The sequence below is a fragment of the Solanum lycopersicum genome, chromosome 10 (genome assembly GCF_036512215.1).
Source record: "Solanum lycopersicum chromosome 10, SLM_r2.1".
Taxonomy (NCBI): domain Eukaryota; kingdom Viridiplantae; phylum Streptophyta; class Magnoliopsida; order Solanales; family Solanaceae; genus Solanum; species Solanum lycopersicum.
Genome location: NC_090809.1, coordinates 61,219,633 through 61,233,644, shown reverse-complemented (window position 1 = coordinate 61,233,644; position 14,012 = coordinate 61,219,633). Strand labels below are relative to the sequence as shown.

The 14,012-nt window shown below is 30.0% G+C and overlaps 2 protein-coding genes and 1 non-coding gene across 3 annotated transcripts; all 3 read right to left on the bottom strand.

Moving 5' to 3' along the window:
- Window positions 1–3,816: 3,816 nt before the first annotated feature.
- LOC112939939 (U6 spliceosomal RNA) lies at window positions 3,817–3,919 on the bottom strand. Its single transcript, XR_003244169.1, has one exon. It is a non-coding gene; the product is annotated as a U6 spliceosomal RNA (small nuclear RNA).
- A 3,124-nt stretch (window positions 3,920–7,043) lies between these two features.
- LOC101247770 (uncharacterized) lies at window positions 7,044–9,543 on the bottom strand. The gene is made up of 3 exons (XM_004249271.5): window positions 9,061–9,543; window positions 8,039–8,268; window positions 7,044–7,520 (listed from the first exon to the last, which is right to left on the bottom strand). Exons 1-3 carry the CDS (start codon window positions 9,413–9,415, stop codon window positions 7,242–7,244), a joined length of 864 nt encoding a protein of 287 aa, XP_004249319.1. The 5' UTR covers window positions 9,416–9,543; the 3' UTR covers window positions 7,044–7,241.
- A 1,131-nt stretch (window positions 9,544–10,674) lies between these two features.
- On the bottom strand, window positions 10,675–13,542 carry LOC101247479 (uncharacterized). The gene is made up of 3 exons (XM_004249270.5): window positions 13,019–13,542; window positions 11,797–12,026; window positions 10,675–11,205 (listed from the first exon to the last, which is right to left on the bottom strand). Exons 1-3 carry the CDS (start codon window positions 13,380–13,382, stop codon window positions 10,927–10,929), a joined length of 873 nt encoding a protein of 290 aa, XP_004249318.1. The 5' UTR covers window positions 13,383–13,542; the 3' UTR covers window positions 10,675–10,926.
- Between the last annotated feature and the right edge of the window lie 470 nt (window positions 13,543–14,012).

The following is a 14,012-nucleotide window of genomic DNA, read 5'->3' as shown; positions in this document are numbered from 1 at the left end:
GTTGCGTTATATTTTTTTGTGCATCTTGTTATTATTATTTTCTTTTAATCTTATTTTAATTACATTTTTCTCGACTCGAAAATTTATCAAAAATAACTCCCGTAATAATGAGAAAAAAATGTGTGGTGGTCTATCAATTGATTTGTGTACTAGAAAGAAAAGAAACATATGCATGTTTGTTGCTACTTAAAAAAGAAAACTAATTAGGTGGAGGGAGGAGGATGATATCATTATTAAACATTTTTTGCTGTTTAAATGTCAAAATGCTAATGTGGAGGTTTGTCCCAAATATAATGATTATTCAACAATATTTTGACCAATTTATAATATCATGCTGATCTCACCATGAAGTTATTCTTGTCTACTGACTCTATTATATTCCATAAAAAAGTAAAAAGGTTTTTTTTTTTGAAAAAAAAAGAAAGAGTAAATTGCCACCAAAAAGAATGTGACAACACATATATATTGCTACTCAATATTCATTTAAGTAAAGTTTAAAAAGAGGAAAATATATACGTGTATCGTAATCTTATTCTCTCATCACCAAAATTAACATGTATGTACATACGGGGATAATAATAACTAAAATCCAAATTATTGTTTAAGAGAACTGAATTAAGGAGATTCAAAAAGATTACATGAATAGTTTTGATGAAGTTTCTAGTCACGTCAGATTAAAGTCTCAAAAATATTTTTTCAAAAAATGATTTTATATTAAGAGCTTGAATTTAACTCTTTTAACTTTAAATTTGGTGTGTAGAAAAATAAAAAAGAGAGTCAATGATATGACATGAAATGTGTGTTTATATATATAGAAAGTTGGACAAGGTATATTAATTTTGACAAATTTTTCTCTTAATAGGTTAGGGTCCAGTAATAAAAACAAAACGCGATCACGCGGATTAGACACATATCACGAATTTAAAAATTTTAAATTAAAAATATATTTTTTTCTTTATTCTATTTCGATATACTTGCACTGACATTTCAATTAACTTTTATTTCGTGTCGATATACTTCCATCGAGATCTCGATTAATTTAAATTCTCTATATAAGAATTTATTGAAGGTGAGAAAACACTTTCTACTAGAAATTTTCTTCATATTCATAATTCATACTTTTCTAATCATCCCATCATAACGCTCGAAAACAAATAATTTAATTTACTGTCCCATGTAGTAAAGCAGCACATACAACCTAGCTATGAGGTTACACATCACTGCATGGATCGATACGTACAACATCTGTCTACAACAAATGAGATAAATGAGTTTTTTTTCATTTTCACAAGAAAAAGATCAAGAGGAAACAAACACTTTAGAAAAACAATATATATATAACTTTATAGAACTCCACTTAAGAGTAGTTGTTTTCTACTCAATTTGTTTTTGGTTTTATACATTTGTCACATCCTTTTCTTCTAATATACTATATATTATATACCCTTGGCTCTGATTCCCACCACTTTAATTTAACCTTTTGTGAGAGAAAGACAATTCTTAAATTCCATACAAAACACTAGGGGAGATGAGAGGGTGTTCATCTAATTTTTTTATTATAAAAATTATATTTTATATATAAGGTATGTAAATATTTTTATTTTTTACTTACATATAGATTTTAAATTTCTTCTCACAAGATTAGATGTTAATTCAATGGTCTAGGAGGATTTGAAATTCAATTTTGAGGTAATTCCAAATTTAAATCTCAGACATTTTGCCATCGACACACATTGTATAGTTTATGAAAGGTTCGTAAATGATACTCTTGAGTACTTTCAATTTATTTTTATTAAATTAATTTGACGTGACATTTAAGAAAATAAATAAGATTTTTACATTTCAATATCTTAAATTAAATTATACGAAAATGTTTTATATGATCTTAAATATGTCATCTAAAGATTGCAACTAAATAATTATCGAAAAAACAAAAAGAACTACATTATGTAGATGAATTGAAAGGTAATATAAACTGAACCACCTTGATTAAAAAGTGTTTTATTTTAAATATACAATTTTTTAATGTTAATTTTGATTTAATCAAAACTTCAACAACACTTAAGGAAAAATAATAAAAATAAATATAAAACAAACAAATTAAACGCAGGGGTACACTTAGATAACCTTTTCACATATTTGTATGTGAAAATAGTTTCATTAAAAAATTGAGCAACTTCAAATTCTATTAAAAAAATTTCCCAAGAACTGATATTTCCCCTTAGCTACTCTGAGAAAGGCAATAAATAGCCAGTCATTAATGTCCTGAAGAAACTATGAAAATCAGAAGAAATTAGTCAAAATAGAAGACTCTTTTTTGTACTTATTTTTTAGAAAAAAAAAAAATCAAATGTATCATCAAATTTTAAGAAAAGGTTTATGTATGTCATTTATTAAAAATTTAGCTTATTCATATCATTATTTGTTAGTTAAAAATAACATATATGAATCAAATTTATAACGGATGACGTACATAAATAAATATTTTTTTAAAGTTTGATGATATATTTTTATTTTTTTTTCTTTTATAATAATTATAGCGTACGAGCCAATTCATAGCCTTGTCGATCAGAGCTTGGATAGATAAAAAGACATATATAACGTAGTAACTTGTTTTTATTGAGTCTTGGATTGATACCTCATAATTCTCAAACCTAAATCATTGATCAATATGTTACATCCTAAATCATTGATTGGAGTCTTGAATTCTTTTTTTTAATGAAAATTGTTGGCAGCGATTTTATTGAATTTTTTTTTTTTTAAAAATGAAACGTTCCTACTGGAGCGATTTGTTACTTTTCAAAATAAAATATTTAAAAAGATTGATCGCTGTCTAGGCAACGATTTTAATTTTATTTTTGAAAAAAATCATATTTTACAAAATTGCTGCAGTTGCTTCGATTTTACTTTTTTCGGCGGAGAAAATCACTGTTGTTCCAGCGATTTGACCGTTTGGGTTAATATAAAATTTTATATACCATTTTGAAATTTTTATTAATATTTTATACCCTTTAGACTCCGAACTCGACATATATATGCCTGGTGAAATTTATAACCCCAAAGAGCTGACAATAATATTATGTTACAATATATTGTCTTGAGGTCACACAACATGTTGCAGTGCATAAAAAGCAAAATTTAATTTATTAGTGTCCTCCATCTTTACATTATATACTATTGATATAATTCTATAATATTCTAAAATTTTATAATGTATAATTAATTAACCTTCTATATTCTCTTTTGGTTCATCGATAATCTAGAGATGTATACATACATTTATAGTACAAAATGATTTTTATGTGAAAATTGAAAGGTAATATAGACATTACAAAGTCTTCAATATAGAGTGTAAAAATTACAATGGAATGTGCCAAAAGATCGAGATGATTGACTCGACTCTATTGTAGAATTCGGACCTAACTATTGAATCAGAGGCGCTGGGAATATATTTATCTTTAAATACTACGATATTTGATTCTATATCCAGAAATCAATCTTCTTTCCTCTGAGTTATAGTCGAGACTTAAAATGTATAAAAGAATGGAGAAAATCCATTGCACAAAAAGTGATTAAAATACAAGTAGATTAAAGATAGTAGAATGAATCTAAATACAAACAATTACACAATAATTTGAGTATACTATATCTCACGAATCTAAATACAAACAATTACACAATAATTTGGGTATAGTCTATCTCACTCGTGAGATTACGCTAAAATTACATATTAATAACAAAAAAAAAAAATCATTGTAGTTTCATAATCGGGTTTGGAGAAGGTAGGAGCATCACTGTCGGTGGAGAAATGGCCAAAAATATTTGGATCATTTCTCGATTTGTGCGTGTTATCCTTGCGCAGGAGCCATGCTAATCTTCTCCGTATCGTTCCAATTTTATCGGATGTCCCCAACGGGACGAGCATTATTGCTTCGCTAGAGTTCTTATACTGCTGTATAGTTATATGTATGATCGATGTGGGAGAAACATAAAAGAAAATAAATTAAATAAAAGTTATTGCTTTAGTCCTACAAGTTTAGAAACTGAACATTTCTTCCAATTCTAAGAACGTTTATTTCGAAATCAGCCCCTTATTTCTTCGTTTATAACTAACTAGACACATGCGCCCGTGCGAATACAATATTTGTTATTTTTTGTTTTTCATTTATGTGACACAGATAAAATTTAGAGAGTCATTAATATGATTTTCATTTAAATATTTTAAGTTGTTAATCATTGTAATTTATAGTAAATATACGTGATTTCAAAATAACATATGTTATTTTCCTTGTCTAATATATGTAGCACAAATAGAATTTCAAATCAATATGTTGTTAATTATAGTACGGAACCATACATGTGAAATAGACATATTGACTATCACCTATGTGGTTAAGATGGAATAACTAAAATATGACTAAGAAATATAATTACGTAACACGAAATGTCAAAAACCTCAAATCAATAAACAAGCTGAAATTAAAACAAAAAAATGTGTAATTAAAAATAGAAATAAAAAATGACGTTGGCAAGATTTGAACCGCAGAATTTGAGGCTGGTATGTCAAGCCTAAACCAATAGGCCAAACAATTAATTACGTAAATAAGCACATAGCTGAAACAGGCATGTTGGGCAAATATTTGTTTATTTTTGTTCTTTTTTATGTGACACAGATAGAATTTAGAGAGTCAATTAAATTTTAATATGATTTTTAAATATTTTAAGTTGTTAATCATTGTAATTTATAGTACATTTACGTAATTTTAAAATAATATATGTTATTTTCCTTCTCCAATATATGTAGCACAAATAGACTTTCAAATCAATATATTGTTAATTATAATACGGAATATACATGGAAAATAGACATATTGACTACCTCCTATGTGGTTAAGATGGAATAACTAAAATATGATTAAGAAATATAATTACGTAACACGAAATGTCAAAAATCTCAAATCAATAAATAAGCTGAAATTAAAACTAAAAATGGGAAATAAAAAATGATGTTGGCAAGATTTGAACCACAGAACTTGAGGCTGGTATGTCAAGCTCAAACCAATAGGCCAAACAACTAATTACGTAAATAAGCACATAGCTGAAACAGACATGTTTTGCCCAATATTTGTTTATTTTTGTTCCCTTTTTATGAGACACAGATAAAATTTAGAGAGTCAATTAAATTTTAATATGATTTTAAAATATTTTAAGTTGTTAATCATTGCAATTTATAGCACATTTAGATAATTTTAAAATTATATATGTTACTTTCCTTGTCAATATATATAACACAAATAGAATTTCAAATTAATATGTTGTTAATTATAGTACGGAGTCATACATGTGAAATAAACATATTGACTGCCTCCTATGTGATTAAGATGGAATAATTAAAATATGACTAAGAAATGTAATTAAGTAACACGAAATGTCAAAAACCTCAAATCAATAAATAAGCTTAAATTAAAACTAAAAACGTGAAATTAAAAAAGAAATAAAAAATAATGTTGGCAATATTTGAACCGCAGAACTTGAGGCTGGTATGTCAAGCTTAGACCAATAGGCCAAACAACTAATTACGTAAATAAGCACATAGCTGAAATAGACATGTTAACCTTCAGTTGTTTGCTCATTGTTTAAGAGCCTGTTTGGCTCAGCTTAAAAGCTGGTCAAACTGATTTAAAGGCTGGTTTTTGACTTATTTAGCTGTTTGACAATCCTTAAAATAACTTATTTTAAGTTAAAAAAAAACTTATTTTAAGCCAAAAGTTATAAGTTGGGGTAGGGGTGTTTTTTTTTCCCCAGCTTATAAACTGTTTTAAGTTGACCACATTTTTACCGTTTTACCCTTAATATTTTTATACAATCTCCAAATTACCCACATAATCCTAACATCTCTTTCTTCTATTTTTTCCTTTTCACGTGTGGATGATAGACAATTACTATTACTAATGAATGAAAATAACATAAATCTTAAATCTTTCAAGTGATCTATTCAAATTATATATTATTAAAATGTAAAATAAGTTGCATATATAACTAAAATAAAAATTTATATTTCTCTTATAAATAATTTGTGATAATAAAGAAATATGTGAATGATAGACTATTATTATTACATGTGAATGAAACTAAAATAAAATCATAAATCGTTCTTTGATCTATTCAAATTATATATCTTTAAAATCTATAATAAGTTTATATTTCTCTTATAAATAATTTGTGATGAGAAAGAAATATGTGAATGATAGCAAAATATAATTATTTACGGCTGTAAAATATAAATTAATTAACTTTTATTATGTTAACAGCTTTTAAGGGTATCTCAGACATTTGATTTAAAAAGTTGTTTATCAGCACTTATTTGCCAAACACATCAACAACTTTTTTTTTTAACTTCAGTACTTTTATACAAACGCATAACTGCTTATTTCAAAAATAAGTTTCAGCACTTTCAAAAGTACTATTTTAAAACTGTTTTTATTAACCCCATTCAAACGGGCCCTAAGTAGTAGATATAACTTACAAATTTCCCTAACTTTTGAATGTATAAAAAATTTACCCACAAAAGTTTTAGTAATATTTAGTTATTTTATTTCTCCAAGAAGTATTTTTAGAAATATCAGTATTGATTACATCATACGTTATGTCTTTCTTTTATCCATAGATACCAACAAATTGAATCGATTCTACTGATCGATATATTAAATGGAATGGTAATTTTTGACATATTTAGTTAGATTACACTCTCCGTTTCGTTATCTTTCACTCTTCTTATATAGGCTGAGAAAGGCCGGATGGAGCTAAGTCGAAGATTATAATGGTTTTTTACAAAATTCACAATAAAATAAATAAAGATGTTAAATGATTCATCTCGATGTTTACATCAAACTATAATCGAGTTATCCTACGATAAAATCAATGTAAGAACACGTATTAAACATACTTAAGTAAATAAAAGTACATCATCTCTAACACCGTCATCCACTATTAAAGCCGTTAAGCAGAAAGAAAGAAGTCTCAGTAACACTAACACATAATCCTTATAAAAGCAACAAACTTTACTTCATAGGAGTTTAATTAATTTCAATTAATGGTATAACAGATACAAATATAAAAACAATTCCATGAGCAAAACAAAAACATAAAATTTTCTTTTAGGCAACCAAAGTAAAGCCTCTGTTCTTTCCCAAACATTTCCATTTTCCATCCTTATTTTTCTAATTTGTTTTCCTCTATAACTAGAGGGATGAGAAAATCGGGACACCGGGTAAAGTAGCTCCTGCATCTACTATGAACATGTTACCTGAAACATATTCCGAGGAATCGTGGATCAGGTAACGTACAACTGAAGTTAAAGCGGGATGTGATGTTCCATGTGTTCTCAACGGAATAGTTCTCAGTTCAATGTTTTTAATCCAGTCTTTTTGTATGAGACCCTCTGTTATCTCAGATTTGAAAAGTCCAGGTGATATTGAGTTCACTCTGATCTTGTATGGTCCCAATTCGAGGGCCAACACCTGTTACGTTTGAAGGATACAAGGATTGATCAGGCTGTGAATCAGAACGAGAAGAAAACAATACAGAGGTCTTATAAGTGTGCATTACGACACAGTTCAGAGTACATTCCGAAAGCAGAACATCTTGAACAATGCCACAAGTAATATCCATGAAGCATAAGCTATAAACAACTATAACAGAATCACAGCCAAATGACTGAAATGCGCGAGGCATCACATATATAAAGTTTAACCAGGTAGTAAGACAACTGGAAATGTTATCTGCTTAGATTTCTCATGGATGAGCTTAATGCCTCCACATTTACCATAACTAGATCCACATTTCTGGCTCGATCATAGTTCACAAGAGCGTTGCAAGACAACTATCTTAGAGTACTCACTATTCGTTAGTGCTACACTACTATAGTCTATTGTCACGAACCATTATGCACAACAGATATGTGAATCTACATTCGTACGTCTCCAGAGCATTTAAATGTATATATAAACCACATTGTATAAGAAAAACAAGACACTACCTTTGTAATGCTGTTGAGAGCTTCCTTTGAAGACGTATAAGCAAGACTACCTGGTAGTTGTCCACGATTAATACCAGCGATAGAAGAGATATTGATTATGGATCCTCCTTGATTAGCAGCGCGCATATGCATACAAACATATTTGGTCACCAACCATGCCCCTCTTAAGTTCGTTTTGTGGATCTTCTCCCATTCCTCCTCCGACAACTCCAGTGGAGAAAGCACACTGCCTATAAGATAAAACGAATAGATTAAACGTTACACAAAGCCAAATACTAAAACGTAACGAATCTCTTTCACATATTCTACATAATTCTAACCAATTAATATCTGTATAACTCTAACCAGCTAACAAACAACTGCTTATTAATCAAGATGGATAGCAAATTATTTATCATCACATACACATTGGAAAGCTAGGAATAAAACTTTTAACTAAGCAACAAATAGTAATATCCACCAAAAGATACAAATTGGCTTATTTTAGTATTATTATCTTTTGCTCGATAGCGTCTAATCTCTGGCCCATTTTCAAATAATTGGTGGAATTACTTTAAAGTAATATATTGCAAATCGTTTTCTTTTTCAAAAAGGTTTATGTACACAATTTTTTTTATAGAACAATGCAACTACTTTTTATTTTTTTAAGAAATGATTTCAAATGGAAATTATTCTTCCACAAACTATTCTTTCAGAAAAAAAATATCCAAAATTTGTACATGGAGTCCTTGATAATGACCTTTCATTGAAATTCAACTAAAATTTATGCAAAGAGTTGAAATTATATTATATTGGTCAAAATTACGTTTCATCACGAGTTTCATATTCACAATTGGTCATCACTCACTTTTTCGCGAGTTTCATATTCACAATTGGTCATCACTCACTTTTTCGCGAGTTTCATATTCATAACTAGTCATTTCAAGTTCAACTATCGGTTGTTTTTCGTTCCTAATCTATCGCTAATACTTGGGTACGCTAAAATACTGAATTCAATTCGATAATTTATCAACCAATCTCACCTCGAAAGCCGGCGTTATTAACCAAACCGTCGATACGTCCAAATGCATCCCAAGCTTTCTGTACGGCGGCTTCAATGGCAGAACCATTAGCGCTAACGTCAAGCTCAATCGCTACGGCACGTAAATCCTGACTCGACTTCGTCGATCCGTTCGATGAATTCGAGTTGATTTCATCACATAGAGATTGCAATCGATCGATTCGACGAGCGGCAGCGATGATTCTACAACCAGCTTTTGATAAATCGGAGCAGAAATCTCTACCGATTCCCGATGAAGCTCCGGTAACCATCACCACTTTTCCGGCGAGTTCTCCCCATGGCTCCAGCTGGCGCACGGATTTAGCATGCGTCTCCATTTTTTCTTTTTCTTTTTTTTTGGTTTGTTGTTATGGAAGTAATGAGTACTGGAGTCATTACTACTAAATATATATAGAGAATGAAGAGTACATTGAATTTGGTGGTTAAACAAACTAAATGACAATACCACCCTTTGACAGACGTTTGATACAAGGAATAAGGATAAAAATTCAAAATAAAAATGATAACATATTTTATTTCGTATTTATTTATGAAAAACTAATAAATTTCAAAATATAATTTGTACGTTAAATATTTTTGTGTATCAATACTAACAAGGTTTTCAACTTCGTTACTTGTTATTTTTAACATATTCAGATAACTAATATGAATGGAGATGTATCTAATTAGATAAATAATATTTTGTATTATTACTAAATTATAGTTAAATTATGTATACAATATATGCATTTTATAATAGTTATTTATTTTATCATTTGACATATATTCGAACATTTGATGATTTGAAGTTGCTTCTTGATTTCCGGTTTTCTCATTTAACGACCTAGACTTGACTAAATAATTATTTATGTTGACTATTCTTTGACTAATAATAATAATATAATTTCAATCATCAAAATACACATTTCATCCCAATGATTTTTAATGGTCATGTTGTGTTTTTAAAATCAATTTAATTAATTTCAAAAGTTACATTTAATTACATTAATTAAATATATTAAAATAATAATTTAAATACAAAAAGTTATATAATTTACAATTTTTTGTATAATATATATCAATATGATAGAAAAATTATATTTTAAAATGTTAATCAAAATTTATATTGTTTGATTTTCAAAAAGAAACAGAAGGAGTAATTATTCTTAATAAAAATATTTTCTTCGTTTTCATTTATTTACTTGATTTTAATTGAATAAAATTCAAGTAAATAACTTTTTGTTTATAAATTTTGTAATATTTTAAATTGCAAAAAATAATTTTTTGTAATGTATAATATTTGCAAAATGGGGAAGTACTAAAATTTAAAATCATATACTAATGGTACAATATGATTTAAAATAATAATAATCAATATCCATCTTGCTGCTTCTCCCTTTCTCTGTATTTTACATTTACTTTTTTCTTCCACTTTCCAATTTCTCAGACTTTTCCTTTTATTTTCCCTTCAACTTTCATTTCCATAACAACCACACACCATACACCAAACTTTGATATAAAATAATTAGTTACTATTATAAAGTAAATTTAATTAAATAAATTTGAACAACCACAAGAAATATAATAAAGCATAACATAAAAGATCAACATTACTTTATTAACGAGTGAGTGTAACTTAAAAGAATCTTCATAGCAGTTGATTGACTAGATTTTCATCTTCTTGTTAGTAACAGTTCGAATTATGTCTATACATTACGGATCTATCTATGAAACCTCTAACATGACTGAGTAACGTCTAGCGAAACAAGGACACAACACATCTTAAGCAAACTAACATGAAATGCTGAAATCGTATACACAAACTGAACAAATATAGTTTCCTCTACAACTAGAGGGATGAGAATATTGGGACACCTGGTAAAGTAGCTCCAGCATCTACGATGAAAATGTTGCCTGAAACATATTCTGAGGAATCGTGGATTAAATAACGTACCATTGAAGTCAAAGCGGGATTTGATGTTCCATGTGTTCTCAAGGGAATGGTTTTCAATGCAACAGTTTTAAACCAGTCCTTTTGTATGAGGCGCTCTGTTATCTCAGATTTGAAAACTCCCGGTGATACTGAGTTCACTCTGATCTTGTATGGTCCCAATTCGATGGCCATCAGCTGTTACATTTGAAGAGTACAATGCTTTATGAGGCTGTAAATCAGCACAAGAAGAAAAACATACTAGCGTGCATTACTATACACTTGACGTTGCACCAGACTGCTGCCAAAGTTGAATGGATGAGACCATTAGGTACTAGTGACAACGCCAAGAGTAATATCTTAAAAGCGAAAGCTACCAAGAATCACAGCCAACAGACTGAAGTTTGTGAGGCATTCCATCATATATGTAACGTGGGTGGCAACTATCCTTGGGCACTCTTCCTTAGAACTACTGCACAATATATATATCCTCAATATGTTGGACCATTTTGTATATTCACATGTTTCCAACATATTTAGATGGATTCTATAAGGTTGTATATGAATTTATCTTCCTTTTCTCCATTGTTGTTCAAGGAGCTACCGACTTCAGAAACACAACATAATGTAATGAAATTTGAATGCTTCAAGATGACAGAAGAGACTGATTAACTTAATAAAATCATGTATGCTTGTCTTCATATAATTTCATGCAATTTTGGTGAAGCTAGCTTAAATTTTTAACTCCTACAGGATCAATCACATAGTATAGAAAAACCAAGACACTACCTTTGTAATGCTGTTAAGAGCCTCCTTTGAAGAAGCATAAGCAAGACTGCCTGGTAATTTCCCACGATTAAGACCAGCGGTAGAAGAGATATTAATAACAGATCCTCCTTGGTTAGCAGCACGCATATGTATACAAACATATTTGGTCACCAACCATGCCCCTCTTAAGTTCGTATTGTAGATCTTCTCCCATTCCTCCTCTGACAAATTCAGTGGAGAGTGCACACTGCCTATAAGAAACAAATGACAGATTAGTCGACACACGACCAATTACTAAAAGGTAAGGAAGGAGATAGCCCCAGCCTCCATGGGCAAGGATAATGCTATAGAAGTCCTAAACAACTTCATTTTCTGCCGATTCGCCCTACCTGTCTCCTGCCCTACTATGAACCATCACAAACCGCCCCCCACCCACCCATCCACCCACAAGAACCCAAATAAAGAACATCTCTTCTGGAAGTCAGCTGGGCATTTCAAAACTGCAAACGTGCACCAAAAGCAGCATTCGAAAGTCATCAAAAACAGTAACACCTTCCATTGACAAGCTTGGGGGAAGAATTTCTTAGATTTATACTAGTCGTATTAAAATGGATTTCTGATATTTGCCCAAACTAGCTATTCATTAACTCATTAATTAAGGTGATAGCAACTAAAAATAAGAATCATGGACGAAGTTCATACACACATTAGAATATTAGGTACATCACATAAGTACCTAACTATATCACTTTTCCTTTTCCACATACGTTCGACTACCTAACTTTATATCCTAATTCACAACCTCCACGTTCTCCTATCTAATATCATGTCTTCAGTAAGTTAAATGACAGCATATCCTGTCGAATCAACTCTCCTCAATACTTCTTCCACCTAACTCCAGCTCTTCTTCAACCCACCCATCGCCAACTTCTCACACTACGGTACTGGAACATCCACACATCTCCTCTTCTTCCACAAACTATTCCTTCAACAAATAGCCTTTTAACTTAACTAAAATTTGTGCAAAAAATTGAACTTTTACATCTTTCTAATGTTGATCAACAGTTCAACTTCAAAATAGAACTTTTGAATAATTGACTACTCAATCATCAATTGCCATATTCATTGTTTAACATTTATGCATCAGAAAATCAAAACAACACAGAATCAAATCCAAAAATTATCAAAATCACCTCGAATAACGTGCAATCATAAGAAAAAATTGACAATTTATCAGTCTCACCTCGAATTCCAGCGTTATTAACCAAAACATCGATACGTCCAAAGGCGTTCCAAGCTTTCTGCACGGCGGCTTCAATGGCAGCATCATTCGCGCTAACGTCGAGCTCAATCGCTACGGCTTGAATCTCCTGACTTGAAATTGTCGATTCGTTCGAGGAGTTCGAGCTGATTCCGTTGATCTCATCGCATAGAGAATTCAATCGATCGATACGGCGAGCGGCGGCGATGATTCTACAACCAGCTTTTGATAAATCGACGCAAATTTCTCGACCGATTCCCGATGAAGCTCCGGTGACCATCACCACTTTTCCGGCGAGTTCTCCCCATGGCTCCAGCTGGCGTCTTACTTCAGCATGGTTCTCCATTAATTTTTTAATTATATTTTTCTCTTTTGTCGCTATAGAAATTGTGAGTACTGAATACTGAGTAATTAGTATGAAAGTAAAATGACAATATTATCCCTCTCATTTTGAGTGTTGTATATCTTTTCGAATGAATGACATGAAAGACCCTTGTACTTATTTCGATACGTGCTTATAGATTTTAGTTAGATGTATAAATTTATTCAAACCGTCTAATTTTAATTCTCACCAATTGTGTATGTGTACAATGTCTAATTATTCGAGTTTGTTGATGTTTTATAAATTAAAATATAGTTATTATTACAAAATAAGTTATTATTTCATTCTACACAGTTTGATTTATGCAGTATCTCTTCTTATGGGATTACAGATATGTCGACATTATTTTGATTTTACAAATATAGCATAGGAAATTTAATCTTTTTCGTATTGTAAAAAAGTTAGAAAAACGATTTTGTATTGAAAATATCTCAAAGCATGATGATATGAAATTCTCATATCATGAGCTTTAGAGAATATGAAATCACATCTTATGATATGAAATCAGTATAAAATTACATAATTCACACGCTAATTTTATCTCATAATTTTAAAATGATATCGCATGACCAAACACGTATGACACTTTATTTG

What these genes read in the sequence shown, in the direction of transcription:
- LOC101247770 (XM_004249271.5), bottom strand. Translation starts at nt 9,415, where the DNA reads ATGGAGACGCATGCTAAATCCGTGCGCCAGCTGGAGCCATGGGGAGAA. An exon ending in TAATAACGCCGGCTTTCGAG is followed by an intron (nt 8,269 to 9,060) that starts GTGAGATTGGTT and finishes TTTATCTTATAG; the next exon opens with GCAGTGTGCTTTCTCCACTG. An exon ending in CTCTCAACAGCATTACAAAG is followed by an intron (nt 7,521 to 8,038) that starts GTAGTGTCTTGT and finishes CAAACGTAACAG; the next exon opens with GTGTTGGCCCTCGAATTGGG.
- LOC101247479 (XM_004249270.5), bottom strand. Translation starts at nt 13,382, where the DNA reads ATGGAGAACCATGCTGAAGTAAGACGCCAGCTGGAGCCATGGGGAGAA. An exon ending in TAATAACGCTGGAATTCGAG is followed by an intron (nt 12,027 to 13,018) that starts GTGAGACTGATA and finishes TGTTTCTTATAG; the next exon opens with GCAGTGTGCACTCTCCACTG. An exon ending in CTCTTAACAGCATTACAAAG is followed by an intron (nt 11,206 to 11,796) that starts GTAGTGTCTTGG and finishes CAAATGTAACAG; the next exon opens with CTGATGGCCATCGAATTGGG.